Source organism: Panicum virgatum, chromosome 3N (assembly GCF_016808335.1).
Source record: "Panicum virgatum strain AP13 chromosome 3N, P.virgatum_v5, whole genome shotgun sequence".
In the NCBI taxonomy this organism is placed as follows: Eukaryota; Viridiplantae; Streptophyta; class Magnoliopsida; order Poales; family Poaceae; genus Panicum; species Panicum virgatum.
The window spans coordinates 26,818,237-26,840,065 of NC_053147.1; the positions used below are offsets into that span (position 1 = coordinate 26,818,237).

The 21,829-nt window shown below is 44.6% G+C and overlaps 2 protein-coding genes across 3 annotated transcripts; both read right to left on the minus strand.

Annotated features, from left to right (window-relative positions):
- Positions 1 to 5,644: 5,644 nt before the first annotated feature.
- Positions 5,645 to 6,343, minus strand: LOC120665428. Its single transcript, XM_039944996.1, has one exon. The coding sequence runs from the start codon at positions 6,325 to 6,327 to the stop codon at positions 5,794 to 5,796; it is 534 nt and encodes a 177-aa protein (XP_039800930.1). The 5' UTR covers positions 6,328 to 6,343; the 3' UTR covers positions 5,645 to 5,793.
- Positions 6,344 to 6,701: 358 nt separating this feature from the next.
- On the minus strand, positions 6,702 to 16,812 carry LOC120665427 (zinc finger CCCH domain-containing protein 19-like). Of its 2 annotated transcripts, XM_039944994.1 has the most exons (17): positions 16,348 to 16,812; positions 15,388 to 15,467; positions 14,717 to 14,910; positions 12,912 to 13,788; positions 12,531 to 12,646; positions 12,230 to 12,289; positions 11,568 to 11,618; positions 11,232 to 11,302; positions 10,910 to 11,079; positions 10,435 to 10,491; positions 10,306 to 10,362; positions 10,179 to 10,193; positions 10,056 to 10,112; positions 8,165 to 8,227; positions 7,803 to 7,865; positions 7,635 to 7,697; positions 6,702 to 7,450 (listed from the first exon to the last, which is right to left on the minus strand). In XM_039944994.1, the coding sequence occupies exons 1-17, from the start codon at positions 16,554 to 16,556 to the stop codon at positions 7,050 to 7,052; spliced, it is 2,604 nt and encodes an 867-aa protein (XP_039800928.1). In that variant the 5' UTR covers positions 16,557 to 16,812; the 3' UTR covers positions 6,702 to 7,049. The 2 variants fall into 2 exon arrangements, with proteins under 2 accessions (XP_039800928.1, XP_039800929.1); XM_039944995.1 differs by lacking the exon at positions 10,179 to 10,193.
- Positions 16,813 to 21,829: the final 5,017 nt, after the last annotated feature.

A 21,829-nucleotide genomic window follows, 5' to 3' on the forward strand; every position in this document is an offset into this window, starting at 1 on the left:
GGGCCAAGACGAAACGGGCCGGGCCGTGCCTGCGGCTCCAGCTACACGCACACGGATCGCAATTATTTATTGATCGGATGCTAAACTGATGTTGGTGATGATGTGTGATCGTACCTGCAACCGGAATATATATAAATATCGAGCTCAATTATTATATTTTTGTTGGATCGGGCGTCGTCCTCCGCGCACGAAAGCTTGTTTAATGCACGTCCAGATTTGGGGGCTGACACGTAGGCGGAGAGCGATCGAGTGAAGACGGGAAGTGGGGCTACTAAAAGCTGACGCCGATGTGCCGCGAGATATTATCTCCGATCGAGCTACCTACAGCAATAAGTTTACGTATAAGAACGTAGTATCGCTTAATAAATACTTAATAGAATAATATAATTAAATATGATTATTATTAATTGGAGGCTACTTTTGGTGTTTTCACGTGAAGTTATGTAGAATCCTAGGTGGATGCCCTAGGAAAAAATAAATTCAAAAAAATTATTTAAAAACAAAAATATTTGGCTGTCAATTAATATATGGTAATCATCATTGATAATAATACCATTTGTTTCCAAAAATTTACCTAACTACTCCCTCTGTCCAAAAATCACAAAAAAAGTGTTGTTTTAGATCTAGCCTAATTTAGATCTTTTAAAAATTTAAGTCTATAAAATAGTACTAGTCACATCTATCCTAACTATATTTCTTCATCTCTTCTACTTATTTAAATCGCAGAGCCTATCCAAAGGGCCAATTAGATACGTATACATATTTGTCTACGTATAAAGAGAGAGCTGTCGTCCTTTCTAAAAAAATTTGATGCTTTGTGATAAGAAGCATGCCGTGATGTTGACCTAGATGGCTAGCACTAAGATAGAGCTAGACTTACCAGCGCATGCATAATTATTGTGAGGTAAAGTTAAAGTATATTTACTTGCAAAAGAGTTAAATATATTCAAATTCTATGTATTATGGTTTATAAATAAAAACTAGATTAGTCTAATCCCTTCGTTGCAAATTGTAAGTCATTAGTTCTATTCTAAGTTAAACTTCTCTATGTTTGATCAAGTTTATAGAAAAATCATACAATATTAAACTAGGTTTCAGATAGACTAAAATATGTGTCGGTCTATATTTTCTACCAAGTTAGTTAAAATTAGATGAATTTTTAGGATAAATATAAAACAAACTACAATTTAAAACAACAGAGGGAGTGTTAACCAAAAAAATCTATAATTATTTGTTGTGCAATGCATATGTGCAGTTGCACGGATTGATAGACTAGTATATATATATATATATATATATATATATATATATATATATATATATATATATATATATAGTCGTATCTCTACTCTTCGCTGCAATGTATCTACTCTCCTCTGCATGCTTAATCTAAAAAGAAAAATCTACTCTTCTCTGCAACGATACATGAGGGAGGGAATGGACGTTACCATTGTTCCTTGTCGTTGCAGGGCAAAACGCGTGGAAAGCGTTTTGATGGCCTAGCTGGCTGGCCTAGCGTGGCGCGCGACAGGTGAACCGTGGACGTACGTGGATGGCTGCGGCCATGGTTTCAGCGTCAAACAAAAAGAGTGGCAGCAACACCAGGGAGAGGAGAGAAAACCGAGCGCAAGAAAGGGCCAAAATACCGAGATATTGATAGCTAGATAGATGACCGGTACGCGCGCGTATAGTGGTGACTCATGTTAGGGTGAGGGTGGTAAAGAGTTTTGAATTTTAATCTAGATAATTTAAGTGCGACTCTAAAAAAATCGGACTCTTATTTTATTTAATTTTAAACTAAAAATATGTAATAACCAGTTAGATTATAAAGAGAGCATTTGCAGTCATGATCTGCTACCACTCTGAAAGTGATCGGATGCTCTAGCATAAAAGGGGAATGAGGTGAACTAGACAACTTAAAAACCTTGACATATGGCTCCAACTAGTTTGCACAATATTTAAGCTAAAACAAACTATCTAGATGTACAACTATGGTTCTTCTTAGTGTGGAACTCTCATCCCAAAAGAGTTAAGCAATTTATAGCCAATCCTATCAAGAGACTACTCTATGAAAGTAATGGCACACAAGTTGCAAGAACAAATGCGGAAGCTAAAGGTAGTGATGAGAGAAAGCAAACTCTCGACATGAGGATTTATCTCGTAGTTCGGATTGCCATCAAGGCGCACCTACATCCACGTTGTTCAAGCACTCACGAAGAGTATTGCTTCCCGGCAATCAAGTCTCTTCCGTGAACACAATCACGGTCACCTTGATCCCGTTTTCCACTAAGGAGCTTCACCAAGAAGGTGGGGGTCTCCACGTCCCCCGCACAAAGTTGTCGATGCCGCTTCACACCAAGTCGGAGGGTCGTTGACGTTGCCGACGAGCCAACAAAGCTGCATGGGGTCGGCGCACCGAGTTCTTCTTTTGGTTCACTCAAGAACCAGCTCACAAGACACAACACCTTGCTATCTCACTCACTAAAGAGCTAACCTAGCACTAACACTCTCAAAGATGTGCTAAGGACTAAGGATATGATCACTAAGCTCTTGGATGGCTTGGAGGTGTTCTTAGATGTGGGTGTGATATCTCTGAACTCCAGCGACCATGAAATGCCCGGGGCAATCCATATATATAGGCTACCAAATCGAAATGGCCGTTAAGAGCCGTTACCTAACTTTCTGCGTAGGCATCGGAACATCCGACGTTAGGGCATCGGTTCATCCGGTCACTCTGTGCCCTGAAGTAGCCGTTGGGTCTTCTGACAAGTGACGAGGGAGTCACCAGATAAACCGGTCATGTGACGTCGGTTTATCCGGTGGGCGTCAGTTCATCCGGTGCTGAAGGAATCTTCGGCTGTGGTACTGACGTCATTACTCCGACGCATTACTCCGGTGTCCATCGGATCATCCGGTGCTGAAGGCTTTGCTTCAACGCGCATGACATTGTCTCTGCACAATCCTTCGGTGCTTGCTCCGACGCTTCTTCTTGGCATCGTCGGTTCATCCGGTGCTACTTGATTTTCTCCACGTGGCCTGGCGCCAGTGCTGCTCATGGCTCCGACGCCTATGCGTCAGTTCATCCAACACTCACCGGTTAGACCGGTGCTTCTGGGTCGGTTCAACCGGTGCAGCTGTTTTCTGCCGAACTCGTCCAATTCGACATTTCTTTGAGTTTTTTCTTCGTGTTTTGCTTTGCTTGGTCTTTTTGCTTCATCCCTGAGATCTATAAATGTTCACTTGACAAACTCATTAGTCTCATTGATTGTATTATCAATCGATCACCAAAATCACAAAACAGTGGCATAATGAGGCCATATTCCTTACACACCCCTCTCATATGTGCCCGCATCTGCCAAGCCTCGTCCATGTGTGTTTTCTTCCATTATTATCAGTCTAATCCTAAGATTAGACTTGATCGTGTCGCTTGATGCATGCTGGACACGTACCTGACGCCACATCCGATAAATAATTTAAGCTTGGACCAAGCTCTCACTCTCATCAGTGTGTCGCGCTGTCTCTTAACCGAGAAGCACAAGCGTGAGTGCGTGACGGCAAGCTGGTGAGCAGTTGACACTTTGACAGTACATATATTTGCAAAATAATACGAGTGCTCCACAAAGTTCCAGCGGCATGATGTACGCGTGCTTGCATTATTATATTGTACTCGATATATATTTGCATTATGTCAGGCCAGAAAGAAAGATGAGGCTGGGGTTCATGCTGACCTAAACTACTGTACAACAACGACCTTAAAGCATTTTAATAATTATGCATATATATGATTGGGAATGCATGCTTGCTTACCTGGCTTCTTGACGATTCCATTACTTGTCTGTGCATATGCTTTGTACTCGAACAAAACTAAAAAGTTAAACAAGTAGTACACGCATGAAATCAGAATAAGAGGCCAGCGTTGAGTGTCATGTGTTAATTCTTTTTTTTTTTGAAAACTATATATGTGTTAGTTTTAAAGCCGAGGCGATTAGAGGCGCACCTGGCTTACACGACGCACACAGGAGGGACAGCTCCAATGGATGGGTACACACGTCTATATGCTGTTGGAATCTTCAGGTACGACGTCCGTCCTCTGGTGGAAAGCAATCTGGCGAAGAAGCCACACCGCACTGTTGCAGCCGCTGTCTCGTCCTTGTGAGGCCGATACTACTCATACTACCCCTGTCAGGAATCCAATCCCCCTTGCTTTGCATTGTCCGTCCATTTCAAAAAAAAAAGACAAATTGTCCGTCGCATTGCATGAGCGAGCAGAACTGAAAAGTCTTCACTGGCTATATGACCTCATGGCTCGTAATTGCCACTGTCGAATCTGAATGAAACGCTGCTCTGTCGAGTCATTATCTCGGCACAATGTTTGCTGGCAAAGGCATTTAGACTTGTATATATGACAGCAGTATAAACGATTTTTTGCCCTACAAAAGTCCAATCTGTCCTTTTAATTAAATCGATGTGGCGGCTCATCGATGCCAGCTGTGTGTACCTGTACACCCACGTAGAAGGGTATTAGGTACACTGGAATCTTCATTCGTACGGCGTTGGATGTCATGAACATAATCCCGGAGCCCGAATCCTTCAATTTGTTTATTGTATATAAATATACCATAAATATAATACTTTCAGCTTCAAATAAAAAACATTCAGCTTGGTGGTGTACCTAACATCTCATCAAGGAAAATACGGCCTAACTTTAGCCCGGCCCAGCCCAATGTCAGGAGGAACGAGCACGTGCGCGGTGCGCCACCGCATGCGCGGGACGGGCCAGACCCCTTCGCACGCAACTGGCAGGGCCCATGCACGCTCATGCACATGGGCCATAGCCTTCGTGGATTTCAAAGCGGATCTTGCAAAACCATCGCTTGCGGCAAGCTCATGGTTCACTTTCACCCACGAGTGACGACGGGGAATCTGATCGAATTGCCAGCGTCTTGTTTGTCACTATCTGGTTGTTTATACAAATCTTGTTGGTTTTTCTATTGTGTATGATGAATTATTGATGTGATCCCAATGCCTGGCTGTTTATACTCTACCAATCTTGTTGGTTTTCTATGACGAATGAATTATTGAGGTAAGATTCTTAAAGCTCTGTCAATCTCTCTTTCCCCAATAAAGTGATAATATTAGGAGGAAGATCTGTCAATCTCTCTAAACCCTAATACTCTCCATTTCCTAATAATTATTGGGTTGTGCTAATATTTCACTCCAACTCCCGTCAAATAAAGGGAGCATTTTTGCTCTCCCAATATGTAGTTGTGCCATAAAAGCATCTTTCCTAATAATCTATAAAAGTGGTATTGAAACATTCAATACTATTTTATTAGGAGATGTTTATTGAGATGCTGTTAGGAACAATTTGAATGTTTTTGTGTAAGGATAAGAGTACAAGCGCAAAGCATCGTCAAAGGTGAGAGCAGCGCGGCACGGTACTGTGGGTCTGTGGTAGCCTAGAGAGGGGAGAGAGAGAGAGAGAGAGATAGAGAGAGAGAGAGAGAGAGAGAGAGAGAGAGAGAGAGAGAGAGAGAGAGAGAGAGAGAGTGACACAAGCCAAGACAGACCATCGACATTACTCTAATCAGCTAGGCAGACCACTAAAAAATAATCACTTACGCAAACGCACAGATGCCAAACAAATCAAATTGAAGCGCCTTGTTTCCATAGAATTGAGTCTTAATTTGTACACACGTACAGTTGAATCAACAACCTCGATCATTTGACCCCCCTCTCCGTCAGATCAATAATCCACATGGATAGGTGCGTGTCGCCGCCGGATCCGGCCGCCTACACCGCCGCAACGCCCAAAGCGGCGCCGTCGCCGTCGCCAACGCCGCAGCGGCGCCCCCGGCACTGCGGTGACTCCTCGAAGTTGTCGGCGGGGAACGCCTGCGAGAGCGGGCCGACGTAGAACATGAGGTGGCCGGCGTCCTCCATGACGACGCGGTCGATGCCCCAGTTGAGGAGGAACATCCGCACCGAGACGCCGCCGAGGTTCCGGATGCTGCCGCCCTCCACGTTGCCGTAGATCCTCCGCCGGTACGTGAGCCGGTACCCGCCGTCGACGTCGAACTCGCAGTCCCCGCCCATGAACACCTCGAACGCGCCGTCCGACGGCCGGTACGTGTACCCCGTCACGCCCTCCGGCAGGATGCCCCGCGGGAACCCGAACCCCTCCAGCATCTCGTACGCGCTCGGCTGGGCCGCGGCGTCGCCGGCCGCGGCCGCCAGGACGGTCGGGTCGGACTCGGATGCCGAGACGACGGTGAGGAGGATGAAGAGGACGAGGAGCGGGAGGCCAAGGCGGCGCAGGGAGGCCATGGCGGTGGCTGGTTTCTTGCTTGGACCTGCTCTTGTTTCTCGGAGGTGGTTGCTGACGAGGTTTATAATAAAGGATTCTAGTTTTGGAAACGGAGTTGGGATTGGAGTCGTGAGCGAGATGGATTTGGATTCAAGTTTGGGTTGATGGGAATCGGGAGGAGCTGTCAGGTGTGACCATGTCGCAATCGGTTTGGTTTGGCGTGAGGGGATGGCCTGAGCCGGCTTGCGATGTACGTCGGACACGGACAGCTCTTGCAGCTTGCTCACACGCATGTACCTGCATATCGCGTGCCAACCTGCAACCAACATGCATGCAAGTTAGTCAAGGGATGCGCATTTCAGCAGCATCGTCACGGTACCAGATCATTCTGACATTTATTTGTTCCACCAAAGCATGTTTTCCCATCAAAACCACCGCGCAGAGCATTGTCGGTACATAAACCCATGGTATCTGATCGCAACTGCTTTATGCCAATGCCAAGCAGACATCTAAAGCAATTTCCGGGCACAAAATACATCTAGGCCAAAGGGTGAGGCAGCTTACAGTCCAAATTAGGCCACACCTTGGCAGGTCCAGGCAAAGCATCGGTTTTGCTCGGTGACTGGGTTTTTTGATTGGTGGGGGCAGGGATGGGGGTAGGGTTTAATATCTTACAAAAGACTACATCTATTTACAACTAAGAAGACCTATCCCCCTTTCCGCGATATACCCATAAGTACATCTAATCATCTACAACATGGGGCCCGGTATTTGGCACCGCCTCATTGATCGCCTGCAGAGCATCTATGAGCGAGATGGCCATGTTGCTAGTTTGGCCCGTCTTCCAGACTCTGAAATCATTGGGCAGGAAGCCTTTGTTCCACCAATTGTACAGTTGCTCCATTGAAAAAGGCCCTTGCTCGTCGCCCTGAGGATCGATGTAATGCCACAAGCGCCTGTGCAGTGAGGCTCCACCCTTCACCTTCACGTTTCCGTGGCCTCCATGTGATATGTCATTTGTCTTGTGTAGCGCATCATGAGTATCCCTAACATCATTGATGGCTTCTAGATCGACAATTGCTGTCTGTCCACTTCTTTCACACGGATGATCATCATCGTCATCAATTGTAATAATATCAGCAGCTGAAACAAGTGGAAAGGAGAGGAGAGGGATTAAAACTTCAGAGAAATACCATGCTAAAATCAATCAGCAAGACAACAAACTAGCAGTAACCAGCAAGTCAGCTATGACTTTATGTGACTGAAAATAGCTCTGCCTCCAAAAAAGTACCAGTTTAAACGACAGACTACACTAGTAAGAACAAACCTTTAGCACCCTGCACTAGAACAAATGTTCCAGGTACATCACCAGCAGCGTTGGCTTTTGTGGCTGTATGAAGTACGAATAAGGAAGAGTGTCAGGTAGATCAACATGGTGTGTGCGTCGCAAGAAAGGTAATAGAAGACCATCCTCAAAAAATTATTTCAGACAAACCTTCGGTGCTCCGCCTTTGAACATTCACTCCAGCTGTATCACCATCAACACCCCCATCAGCACCTACATCACGCAAAATGAAAAGTGAAAACAAGAAAACCAGGCATTTGTATTTCTCCAAAATTCAAAGCAAGATGCCTCAATCAAGTTACACATTTAGACATGCAGGGTAGTATAAGCTAACCTTTAGCACCCAGGTTTTGAACAGATGGAATATCACATACATTATTGGATGCATGATGATGCAAATACTCAGATATCTCAGAATGAAAATGTAATGGCACCATGGCAGATACACATGCAGCGGAAAGGGTGCTAGAAGACAGATCAAGTATGTGAAAAGACAGGTAACAAGATAAAACCTTCAGTGTCCTGTTTCTGAGTATCCATTACAGCTGTACCACCACTAGTGTAGGTGTTAGTAGCTGCATCAAACAATAATAACAGTGAGAACAAGATAGCTCAATCCTCATGCTCCAGTTTTAAATCCTACAGACAGCAAACATAATCAATGACTCAGGGATTTTACTACATTATAATTAAGGAAAAATTGGTTGTGACATCGAAAGATCCTAGTTTTAGAATTACACCACCGAACTGATTCGATACTTTAACACCACTGAAAACTGTTAAGAAATTTACCACTCCATCAAATTTTCCATCCCTCCGCCTTCTGCGTTGCAGCCAACTCATCTTCTGCGTTCTCTGTTCTAGCAAGTTCGTCCTCTGCATCTCCGGTGCAGGCCACCGCCACAGCGCAATTCAGACTGCCATGGTTAGGCCCGCCTCCACCCACAGCCACAGCTCAGCTTTGCCGCACACCACTGAGCACCCTAGGGTCTGATTGGTTGCCTGGAGGAGCCCAGCCTGTGTCGCACCAGCCAGCCAGGCTCGCCACATGCAAAGGGTCTTGATTGGTTATCTGTTCGTTCAGAAGAAGGATACGTAGAAATGGTGATTGGTTGCTTGTTTGTTCAGTTCCCATCTGCTTTTTTTACCTGCCTGCTGCCCACCGCTGCACCCTGCCAACAAGGCCCAGCAGAAACGATCGATTCCCACGTTCCCGCAGAGCCTGGCTGCGGGGATGAGTTTGCACGCTGTGAGCCTGGCCCGATGTCCGAAGCAAGCAACCAAACTGGCACTACCTGCATCCCACGGGCCTAGTTCGACGTGCTGCAGGTAACCAATCAGGCCCCTAGCCATCCTCCACCTGCAGCATGCCCCATCCTGGCTTCGCTGCATACCGCCACATCCCAGGCAGTCTCTCCACCCGTGGCTGCATCACAGTTAGGCTCCACCACAGTCTGTCACACCCAGGCAAACCTCCACGCAAAGCCACACCCCAGCTAAGCTCCGCCAAAGGCTGCTGCGCTCCATTCAGCTTTCACCCACAGCCGAACCCTAAATTGACTCTGCCACAGGCCACCGCAGATTTTTGCACCTATGAGCTGCTGAGAACAACTATGGCACAGCTGACGCACGACGACGAGCTCGATTTGGTTGAAGACTCGCTTGGACATCAACAAGCTCAGCTTGGGCTGGAGCACAGCTCGATTGGGCAGCCTGCAGCTTCAATTTGAGTATTTGACAACTGAGTGGCTCGATTTGAAAGCTCGGTTTGGGTAGGATTAAGCTCCATTTGCTGGCACAAAGGTTTGATTTGAGTTCCAAGCTGCTTAATTTGGGGGAGGGGGAGACTGTAGAACAAGGGCAGCAGGGGGGCGTGCACTAGGGCACAGCCAGAGACAGACGGATAGGAACAAGCCAGCAATGTTTGCAGATAGAAGATAACAGCGCTTGTATCACATCTGACGGAAAAATGAACTTATGGAAGGAAAACGTGATGGAATGGCATATTTCGATGGTACATTTCTAAAAGTTCGGTGGTATTAAAACGAACTGACTCAAAACGATGTGATCTTTCAATGGTATTAAAGTGTACAAAGTCAGTTCGGTGGTATATTTCTAAAAGTTCCATCTTTCGATGTCATGGAACCAGTTTTTCCTATAATTAATGAGCAAAACGTGTGGACATACTAAGTTCATCCTATATCATATGGCAAAATTTGTTAAAAGTACCAGATGGGCACGAATAGCTCCTTAGTGATGAGTTCCAAAGTCTTTGATGGTCATAAATAAACAGGTGCAATGAGTTATTGAGCTGTTTCCCAGTACCAAACTACCAACTAAAAATTTATATCAAAGGGACACAACTTCACAGAATCAAAGCAAATGTATGTTGTATAAGCAAACCTTCAGATTTTTCTTCTGATAAACTTTTCAAGGAAAGGTCTCTCTCCCCGCCAGTACCTACAACAAATTTCAGTGCTTACCTCTCCAATTCAAAATAGTTTAGCACATGTCATATAAGCAAACCTTTATATTTTCCTTCTGAAGAAATATTCAAGCAAAGAATTCTCCCCCAATCAGAACCAAAACAAAAGGATTAACCTCCTATAGAAGTTCAAAACAGAAATGCCGATCATATAAGCAAATGCAAAACCTTTGATTTTTTCTTCAGCGCAGCTCTTCAGAAATGATGCTCGTGTCCCATTGGTACCTACCCAAAAAGAAAATATCACAATGTTCGCCTCTCACTAGAAGCAGTTGAAAGCAAATTATATAAGCAAACCTTTATATTTTTCTTCTGAGCATCTTTTCAAAGAAACAATGCTTTCTGCATTGGTACCTGCAAAAAGGTAAATGATGTTTGCTTACATTTAAAAAAAATGTTACTGAGAAAGTCAATGATATAAACAAGAGAATGCCAAAAAAATAGTAACTCCTTTCGGTCAATGTGATGTCTAATGACCTACTTTTAGTGTCTTTGTATTCAAAATAAAGAACACTACACGAGGCAACCCTAGTGTAAAGAAGTTATATAAATTAACATCACAAATCTACGCAAAAAAAAGAGAGAAAAAGATAGCAGAAAGGAAAACTGATGATGCAAAAAGCAGAGAAAACTGATGATGCAAAGAAAATATCAAGTGCATCCAGAATTTATTTCTGTAGATTTCTCTGAATAGCTTAACATGACACAGATTCAACTGAGTAACAATTAGCAATAATAGAAAATCCTGGCCAACAATTCCCAGGAGTGTCACCTTGAAAAGCAACAGTGCTCTTCCTAGTAGACCTGTCTCTTGTTGTAACTTGAACCTCAGTATCTTTACTATCTTCCATCTCTGGAATAACTCGTGGGACCTCTTCAAGTAGACGCTGTTGTTCAGATGGTTTGTGTAAGAGCCGTTTCTTATCCAGGTATGCATCCTTCGTAAAATATAAGCAGTCAAGGATATAACAGTACAACACAAAGTTCACTTGTGAGTCAAAAGTACATTGACAGTCATAAACATGGAAACAAGATTGAATTACGCATTAAGAAACATCACTACATGATCAAAAGAGCTCATGCACCAAGGATATTCCTGTCTCCAACCTTTCTCGTTCGCCTTGTCAATTAATCTATCTAGTCTCTGAAGTTCTTTATTGATCCACTGAAAGAGAGTAATGGCCACTCGGTTACAATCTCTAACAAACAAATAATAGGTGAAATTAAAAGAGTATCTATAAGAAAACATTTCTGAGAACCAAAAGTGCAGATCTTAGTGCAACCAAGTAATCAGAATTGAGATGCAAATAGTGATTATTGACTTAACAGAAAAGGAAGTTTATGGAAGTTTATCTCAATTCAAAACGCAAACATTTTTCAGAACATACAAGATAATGAGCAAAGTTAATCTGATATTGTAGCATACTTACATGACTCATGATGTCCCTGCGTAAGCTTCTTGCTTTATCCTCAAGATCACCCTGTAGAATCCAACAAGTTAAGACAACTAGAAGAACCTTAACACATAAATCAGGCAAAATACTCAATAAAAGAAACAAGCATATGCCCAAACAGGAGAAAATTCTCTCCAGTATTGTTTGCTGCTAGTTTTACAAATACAGCACCAAAAGACTTCACATACAAATAATAATCCATGACATGATTTGGCGTAAGCATTATGAACATGCAATACTTGATATCGTAATTAGAGCAATGTCCAAGTATATGAATGCAGATTCCTTCAGATATTGTACCCAAACATCAAATTACTGCAATACTGGATCATCAGTTCATCGATAAAGATACAACTGTCAGACAGGAAAAGGTTCTTGTGGCTCTTTTATTATTCAATGAAATGCACCAAACAATGAGATGGCATCTCGCTATATAGAAGTAGGCACATGACTCTTGTTGTTTTCCATCTCTAGCCTAATCCAACTTGTTTGGGTCTACAAGGCATTCTGGCAGTTTATTGATATTTTTCTTTTTTTTTTCTGGCTATCAACAAAGAGTGCCTATCAAACGAACCTCAATGCTTGGCGTTATCATCTACCACTGCACAGCCAGGAAACAAGAAAGACGAGTAACTTACCACAGTATACCTTTCAAAGGATTCATTCTGGGCCTGCAAACGAAGATCTTCACATTCTTCCTGTTAAAATAAACAATAAAACGTTTTGCATAGCATCATGCATGCATTGAAAAATATGAAATTGCAAGGGAGGAACTAACATTTCAAATGAGAAATAACAATGATAACTGAAGTTTGATAGTACATACATTTTTTGACAAATATTTTTTTTTATAAAAAAGGTGCAGGTAGGAATCTGTCCCCCTATTCAACAGCAGCTATCAAAACCTGTCAGCACACACGAGAGCACAGTAAATCGTACCTCATCAAAATCTTCATCTGACAACACCGAGATGTTGACGTCAGGCATGTTCAAAATACATAAAAGAACATTTGCTGTGTCTTTCATCTCGTCTTCTTCAGTGGTTTTCCTAATGCCTGTTGTGCATATCGTTGATGAGCAGATAATGAACAAATTTTTGGATGCTAAAAGCTATGGAGCATGGATGAAACATATAAGGAATACACCACAATTTTTTATTCAATCCACAGAAAGACAACGAAGAATGCACAGCAAAATAAAAGGGGCATACGCATGAGAAGCTGATTTAATCATCTGCTAAAAGAATGGCAATAATGCAGGCAAATTAAGCATAGAATGGCGAAAGCTCAAACACAGAGTGCCAAAAAAGTCAAGCATTACCTGTTACTTTTCCAAGCCGGTAAAACATTTTATGCTTTTGGAAACTACAATCTTTGAGATTATTCTTTATTCTGACGAAACAGCCAACAACTTTACTTTCAAATGTATCTTGCTCCTTTAGTAGGTCCATAACTAATGATCTCCTCAAATAAATTAGATTGATGTTATCACGAACAAGAGCAGCGAGACATCTCTTGTTTATTTCAGGAGTACGCTTCAGAGTACTGGACTGACAGCTCACAAAACGAGCTTTCTTTGTCATAACTGAATCACTGTTATCCTCAGAACTAGCAAGGATTTCATCATCTGATATCATGTTTGCAGCAATATGCTTTTCTAACAAGTAATATATCTTGTTGTACTTTACTTTTGATTTCCTGAACAAAAGCTGGAGCTTGTCATCACATATGACGAGTTTTTTCTTATCCTTTTGCAATAAATCCTTTTGTCGAATGTAGTTCTTCACCACTTCAGCAGCACGATATTGATCTAGAGTTTCTGATGTATCTTTCCCAATGGACAAAAGGAAATCAATGAGCTCTTTCGAAGCCCAGCCCACAAAGTCATTCCTCATTGACTTGCCTTTCTTCAGGAAAGATTTTATTTTCATTGCTGTTCCATTTAATTTGCCTCGGGCAGACAGCTCTTCACCATCATCATCACTATTGCCCACAAAGTCATCGTCTGAGTTGTGTTCTTCATCGTGAACGTGAAGTTTTTCTAAATCTGAATCTTGTTTGCAGTTCTGGCCTCTTTTCAGAATAGCATATGCGGCTTCAAGTTTATCCAGAGTCAAGCCCTCCTTGTCCCTAACTATTTCCCAATACTCCTTGAATAGAAATTCATAAGTTTCCCTGTCATTGAAATCGGCCCTCTCCTAGAAAATGCAGAGTTACTACCATTACTATATGTGCACATACAAGAGGAGTGAGAAAAACATAGATTCTACATGGTATAGACTGCCTTGACTCAAAAAGACAGACTACGAAATTTAAGCTACCCTAGATTAATTCTAAAAGGAAAGTTTAGAAATATGAAAGAAACAAGGCCTGCTAAATAACATTTACAGGAACCGGCTACAACCACAAGCCAACAATATTACTTGCAGCGCAGAAGGATATAAGTAATCTCCAGAAGATATCGACAAGCAAAACACCACAAGTGAAGAAATTATTCGGACCATAGAAACTTATAAGATATCTCCGTAAGGTGGGAAAAAAAAACTAGAGTCTATCAATAGTAGGCAGAGGTAACGTAACGAAAAAAAGTAAATGCTTGCATTGAGCGAGAACGCCAAAGCTTAAATTACTCTAGACTAATTTCACCCCAAAAAATAAAATGGAAGAAACTATATTGTTAGAAGCACTTGGGGTCCTTAAAGGCACTTCTCCTGCATTCTCACACAGGTCCATAAACTCTCAAAGTGAGGATCTGGGTTTAAACTTTTAACTGGTTCAATATAGGTCCAATTATGGACCTGGGACCCCGATTCTCACTTGGAGCGAACCACTCAAAAGTTGAAGGACATATATTGTCAATTTGAGAGTTTATGGACCTAGGTGAGAATTCGGGAAAAGTTGAAGAAAGACCCAAGTGCATTTCACTCTTGTAAGAAACAGGCCTGTTAGCAACAGTTGTAGGAACTTCCTAATGCTGCAATCAAATCATTACTTCCAGTACATAATATTATCAGACATTTCCAGATGACAAAATGGGGAGGACCAACAATAGTAAAAAAAGGGACAATATATGGCATGACAGTAGGGAAAACTAGGAAATTTCACAGAGGTCATGCATGTAATTACCCCATCAGAGTCAACATCAACACTCTTCTCAATCATGATGACCATCCTTAAACAGTCAATGCAGAACCCCTTTGTCTTCCTCAGGACCGAGACAAATTCCGCCTGTGCCACACAACCTTGGCAGAAGGTGTGCCGTGGACAGCAGAAGCAATAGTAGCGGGAACGTCCTTCGCAAATAAAGCATGTATGCCATTCTGCAAATTTTAGTTTAGCCAATGTTCAGGATAACTGATAATCTAGTTAGGAACAGAACTACAGAAGTACGGAACACGCATATGAAACCAGGAGCAAAAGTCACAACTGAAGTATATTTCCAGTTATGAGCTTTAGGTTTGATCCTGCGCCTATTAAGCAATTATTTCATTTATGTGTTCACCCAATTAGTTGGCTGCCAGATAAATTGTACGCTCATGTTTCCCAAAAACACTCATTTTCCAAATATTGAGCTGGATATTTCTGTCCCTAATCATACGATGCCTAGAGTAAGAAGAGGTAGCTAAAAAGAACAAAGAAAAAGCAATGTACAATCCGATATGATTTCTTTATTAAAAAGTAAGGTAGCGATTTGTCGAATTTCAGGAAGCCAGTCTGTTCCTGGAAAGACACATGCACTTTCACAACAATGATGCGCACTCATAGCAAGATTCAAGAAAGACCAACTAAATGCTCACCACAAATGAATTCTTCATCCGATTTGAGGAAGTCAACATCTTTCCCCACACAACCAGGATGGTAAGCTTTGTGGCAGCTCCTGGAAGAAAGAAGAGCGATGACATAGTTGGTGAAGATCTCGGGGACATGGAAAAAGGGCTACAGCAATGATACATAGTAATTCACCACCTTAGAGATGAATAATTAATAACAGCGTGATACCAAGAGATAATTCAACATCAATTGTCCAATTCAATGTCAATCAACCAAACTTTACTATATGACAACCTCGACGAGCTCGCTATTTACAAGGCATAACACCGTAACAGTCACTGTAATTCAACGAGTGAGCAACCGACAAGGTGACAACGTGCCCCACAAGAAAAGGAGACTTGGCGCCAACGCCACTTCTGTTTCCAGCCTAGAGCTACAGCACTCACTACAAACCAAGGTCTTAAATCTCCAGCTATAGCTATTTGAGGCAGAGTACAGCTATTTGAACTCATGCATAATTTTGCCACTATAGCTTCATTTATCCCGCTACTAGCTGTTTTTAGAGTCCAGCCGCTAAACCCCTTAATCCGCTACTTAGAACCATTCTACAAACAGGGTGGATAAATAACAAACCGACAGGCAACAGGAATGATGATTGGTCGATGTTTGCATAACCCGTGTCCTTCCATCAACGGCGTGGGTCTTAGGGAAACACTGCACTAACCCCTACTGGCCCCTGCGGCAGCAATGCCGAAGCGCGCGCACAGCCATACAAGCATCCACCCGATTTCGCAGTTCCGCGAAGCATGCGGCTTTGCTCATCCCCCAACGGCCCTACCTACGCGCGCTCTATCTCGAGCCTCACTCCCGCTGGCTCCGTAATCACCAACCAACACCACTTCCCCCTCTCCTCTCCGTAACCAGCGGCGGCGCGCGGGGTCACGAAACGAGATAGAGAGGGGAGGGAGCACCGCGGGCGGGCGAACCTGTAGTCGCAGAGGCGGAGGTCGCCGCCGTCCTTGCAGACGAAGCAGAGTTCCTCGTCCTCCCCTTTCACCGGCCCCGCCGCCTCCTCCTCCTCCTCCTCCTCCAGCTCCTCCTCCGCTACCCACCGCGGGCGCTTGCTCCCGCTCGCGCTCCCCCCGCCGCCGCCGCTGGCACGGCGGCGCCTCCCGCTCCTCGTTCGGTTCCCCATCGCCGCCGACCTTAGGGCGGTGCCCGCCGGCCGGCGAGCGCAATCGACGCCGGTGCCGCGAGCCGGAACAGAGGGGAGCTGGATCGGACGCGAGATGCTGCTCGATGCTTATTAGTGCAATGTGGAATCGGGCCCGGGGCGGAAATGGGGATTTTCCTGGGTTCGTCGACGGGAGATTTGATCAGGTGGCGGGGTTTAAGTGCGTGGGGGACTGGGGGCAGCCGAGGCGGCGAGGCAAGCGTGTGTGTGTGGGTGGGGTGGGGGTCGCGTCGGGTGGGATGCCGTGCGCCTCGGGGCTGATGAAGATGCTGGACCGCTCCGCAGACCGCCGCTACCTTCTGCGGAGTGCGCCGTGGGCCCCGCGGGCAGAGGTTTCGCGCACCGCTCCCCGCTGCACTCGCTCGGTCCCTCCCCGGCTCCGGTCGCGTTTCACCGAGGTCACGGAAACCTGTCGTTGTGGGGTGGCTTTTCTTGCTCGTTTCGTTTTCGTCTAGGCAGCCGCAACGCACGCACGGCATGCGTACCAAACCCGAGGGCGGACACAGCAAATAGGTGATCCGGATTGGTAGCTACGTGTGATCTGAAAGTATGATCTTGGTACTTTGAAGTTTTTAGGAAAATCATTGTTGTGGATCTCTCGGACTCCAAGCTATGGGCTATGGCCCAACCTTATCTTAAGAATTATAAAAAAAAACTTATCTTAAGGATTAGCATGTACATTTTTTTTGTATTTAGAGGGATAGTTCATGTACACCGCTTCCTGCCTCCCTCGGAAGAGATCAGCTTTGGACAGGTCTCCTCCTAGAGAGTAATCCCCAGGTTTGCAATACGGTCCTCACTTGTGTCCTTTGGAATATTTGGAAGTGTAGAAACGCAAAGATTTTCCGGCATGAAGATGAAACCAATCTGATGATCTCTAGGCGTTGCAGTGAGGATCTCTCTCTTTGGTCTAAAAGATGTACATCCCCAGTGGATCGGCTGAAACTAGAATCTTGGTGTAATTTTTTCCTTGTTTAAATGTAATTCCTTTTTAGCTCTTAGAAAGGTAGATAGCTCTCTCTCTTCTCGTATCCCCTTCTCCTTGGGACTTTTGTGCCCTCTGTAAATCACTTTGTAAATTTGTCTTCTTAATGCAATAAAGTTCAGGCAGCCCCAGGGTTGCCGTAGATTTTCTCAAAAAAAAAATGTTTGGGATCTGAAAATATCACCTAGGGTTCAGTTCTTCTTATGGTTGTTGACAAAAAATACGAACCTCACTAGGGATAACCTGGGAAAGAGGAAAAAGTTAGATGATGAATCTTGCTTGTTTTGCAATGATAGGGAGACCAACCAGCATCTTTTCTTTGACTGTGTGGTAGCAAAAATAGATGTGCAAAGTAATCGCTGGAATCGTTGATAAGGATATTGGTAGTAGTTTTGAATCAATTGGTACCTGTTGGTTGAGTAATAAATTTTTTTTGGTAGTTTAACATCCTTACTGCTGCAGCCATGTGGAGTTTGTGGAAAGAAATCTCTGTGATCATTGACAAGGATATTGGTAGTAGTTTTGAATCAATTGGTACATGCCGGTTTGGAGTTTAGGTACAAGCCGTGGAATCAAGTGGGAATGATGTAATTTGAAAAGACCGCCCATAGTGGTGAAAATCGAGGCGTTGTTCCGACTTCAGCTCAAGGGATTGTTTGGTGGGATTTCGGAATAAAATTATTTTATTATAAAATTGGGGGTATGTAAAATTTTAGAAGTAAAATTAAGCTGGTGGAGATTTTTCAAAAAGGCCGACGACCTGTTCGTCCCATGAGCAAAGAGAAGGTCTAGTCAAATATGGTGCTGACGTGGGGTCAGAGACTGGTCAAAGGCAGTCCAGCAATAGGCCATGATTCGGCCGAGAGGATGATCTCATCAAACGATCTAGGAGTCGTGATTGTTTTTGGAATTATCTTGTGAACAAAGTAGATTTAGATATTTCTTTTAGAACAAGTTTGTTGAAATAGTGTTAAGTTAGGATTTCTAGGCTAAGGTTATAAATAGTAGATCTTAGGGTGTTGTAAAGAACACATACACCAATACGACATTTTTTTTTACCTCACACCAAAGTCTCGGAGTAAGAGTAGAAGTAGGACGTATTCTTCGGAGAGTAGAGTTGCATCAGTTAGGTCAGACCTCCGATTTGCTCGTAAGTATCGTCTTTACTAGATCAAACTAAGCTTTAACTACGGGTGTATTGCTGTAGTTTTGTTTAGTTCACCCACCAGTTATCGAATTCTTGTAATTGCTTACAGGACTGTCTCGGTTAGGTCCGATTTTCTATGAGTTTTTACTAGATTTCACAAGTTATCCAACATGAATCAAGGTCTATTGGCTACTATCTAACCCTTCCTCTTGCTGATCTAAAATAGCCAATAGATTCATTGATCTTCGTTTAATTCACTGACCAGATTATATACCTTGTTGTTGTTATTCTATCAGCTAATTCGTGTAGCTTTATCAGCCGATAGGTCCCTTGTTATGTTTGATTAAATTTTTTTCTCTTTTCAATTGTAGGTCAAATTAACTGGCACACAGCGAATCTAAAGAGCAGAACCTGCACTGGAGATAATCAGAGCTCCTAGACCTTAGCTTGTCGTGCTACGCAAGATTCATCGTGCCGCCGATGGCAACAATCGCTCTGTTCGGTTAGTTGTGGCTGGTGGCTGATGCTGATTTGTAATGGGAGAAATATACTATTGGCTGGCAGGTGGTTGGTGGTTGGTGCTAATTTGTTATGAGAAAAAATAATACTGATTGGCTGATGCGAACAGAGCGAATATGGTAATCAGAACCAATTAAACCATCGAACAGTGGGGAGCTCGCCCTATTTCCGACTAATTGTATGATGCTTTCTTAATCGACTGCATAGCTTTCCACACAATTCGTGCCCATATATACATGTGGCATTTAACTATCCACAACACTGGAACAACCCAAACATCAAGATTAATAGGAAAGTAAATACGGTTGATAGAAAGGAGCGAGCAAGAATATTTTACTCTTTTACCAATTGGTATGAGTTCTATAGAGTATCTTTTAGGAGCTGTGAAGTAGATCGTCGTCCGACATGACTTGCTCACCATGTGTTGGGCAATCAAAGAGCAACTTTCAAATGGACCACGAGTGAAAATCTAAGGCTTTATAAACTTGCTAACGTTTGACTAGCAAATTTAAAATGGACCATGAGTGAGAATCTAAGGCTTTTATAAACTTGTCAACGTCTAACACTCTAATACTATCAAAGTCGGCCTGTTTTTTTAGAAAGCTGATTTTAAAAATAGGAAACAAAAAAGATTTAATCCAAAGAAGACCCCACCGGCTAGCCACATACTTGCTCTGTCGAAGTGCAAGTTGCGGCATTTTTCGCGCACTATGCACACAACAGGATCCGAACACACGACTTCCCTCTCACTTGTAACCTTCTCTAAAACTACACTATACACTCACTTGTGTTTACACTACATTTTCTTTCCCCATATATTACACTAAACCGAGTGTAAATTGCTTGTTTGAGACCCTAAATAAATTCAAATAAAAAAGTTGTCAACAACAAAGTTTCATAACTTTTTGAGATATATACAACTTTCATTTTGGGCGTTTCCCTATCTGTCGTGGTGCTGCAAACCACAGTCGGGTGGCGGAAGGCACCCGCCCTAGCCCAGAGGGTGTGTACTCGGGGGTTAGCTAGTCTTAGATCGATCTCACCCAAGAACACGATGAACACAGCAAGATTTAGAGTGGTTCGGGCCGCCGGAGCGTAATACCCTACGTCCACTGTGTGTTGTATTGCCTTCCCACGAGAGTGAGAAGGTTGTGAGAGCTTGGGTCTGTCTGGATCTCTCTGTGCACAGCGAGCGCCTCCCTTTTATATCTCAAGGGGGTGCATACACAGCTGTTGGGTCCCCGACAGGTGGGCCCAACGTTGCAGTATAAAATAACGTACTGTTCATACATTATGGCGTCGCAGGCAAAGGAGATCTCTCTTCTTGGATTCCCTCGCCTGCTCCCGGAGCCCTTCGTCCATCATGTCCTGGCGTTGTCTTGTCAGGACGGGCCTGTCATAGCTAGTGGCACCGCCCGCCACATTGCTTAAGCGGGTGGTGTAGCTTGCGGCGTAGGCGACATGATGGAAAAGTGCCGTGCTGTCGTATCCATTTAATGCTGCAGGCGGGCTCTGCGCGGGTGCGGCACAGGCGGCTGCACTGTGCTCCTTGGTAATACGCGGTGCTCAGCGAGGCCTGACAAGGGCTGTCTCGCGTACCGCGGTGGCAGAGCACGCCTTGTCCACCACATTAAATGCGGTGGGTGGGCGAGTCTCCCTGCGGAAGACCCACGCACGATCCCGCGCCTTCGGGACACGTGGCGGTTCCGGACCCCTACACGGTGAGGGTAGTCCGGATGGGCGCAGGAGGTCCCGGACCCCTATGAGGGTCTGGGCCTCGGAGGGAAGCTCGGAGCTTCCCTTTCTTAGAGACACGTGGCGTCTCCGGACCCATCCCCATGCGGAGAACGGTCCGGGGCCGTTGGCCTGGTGAGGGAAATGCCCGGCCCGTGGGACCTGGCTACTCCGTCTTTCCACGCAGTTACGGATAACTACACAGGTCCTGCCTTGCTGCAGTAAGAGTGGGTATCCCTGCTACAGGGTACCGACAGTGGCCCCCGGGCCCACCTTGGGGGAGGTACGAACCCACAGGTAGGGCCACTTCCGCAATTTGGCTCTGTATAGCTTGAAGCTCCTTTCTGCAGGGGTCTTGACCGGCTTTGACTACCCGTCGGGTTGGTTGCTGCCTCATCACATCGCAACGGCTTACTGACTATGGGCCCCACGAACAGTGGTTCACCTAGTCACACGCGCGACGTTCGGCATTATTGCGGCCGGAGTAAACGGATCATTTACCACCGGCGCAGCTCCCGAAAAGCTCGGCCACTCCTACGATTAATGCGCGCACGTCAGCTCAGCTTCCGCCTTGCTTCACGCGCGCGGGCGACGGTTCGGACCCCGCCTTTTCACACCTCTGTTGGTCACCCGCTCTCCCTGACAGGTGGGCCTGGCCCCCCTCGTCATGGACTGGGCGGTTAACTCCAGGCACGGACGTCGCTTGAGTTTCGGCGACGGTTCCGGGGCGCGCCGGTTGAGTCAGGCTTTATAACGGGGCGTACCGCATTCCGCGGTTGCTTTCCTGCATTCGTCTTCTTCCTCCAGCCTTTGCGCCCCTTTGCCTTCGAGCTTCCCTCGCCCTTCTCT

Excerpts from the sequence above, each read along its gene's own strand:
- LOC120665427 (XM_039944994.1), bottom strand. The coding sequence starts at position 16,556 with ATGGGGAACCGAACGAGGAGCGGGAGGCGCCGCCGTGCCAGCGGCGGC. Across the intron at positions 12,290-12,530 it reads CAGATGAAGATTTTGATGAG|GAAGAATGTGAAGATCTTCG; the intron begins GTACGATTTACT and ends TTATTTTAACAG. Across the intron at positions 7,866-8,164 it reads TCAGAAACAGGACACTGAAG|GTGCTGATGGGGGTGTTGAT; the intron begins GTTTTATCTTGT and ends TGCGTGATGTAG.
- LOC120665428 (XM_039944996.1), bottom strand. The coding sequence starts at position 6,327 with ATGGCCTCCCTGCGCCGCCTTGGCCTCCCGCTCCTCGTCCTCTTCATC.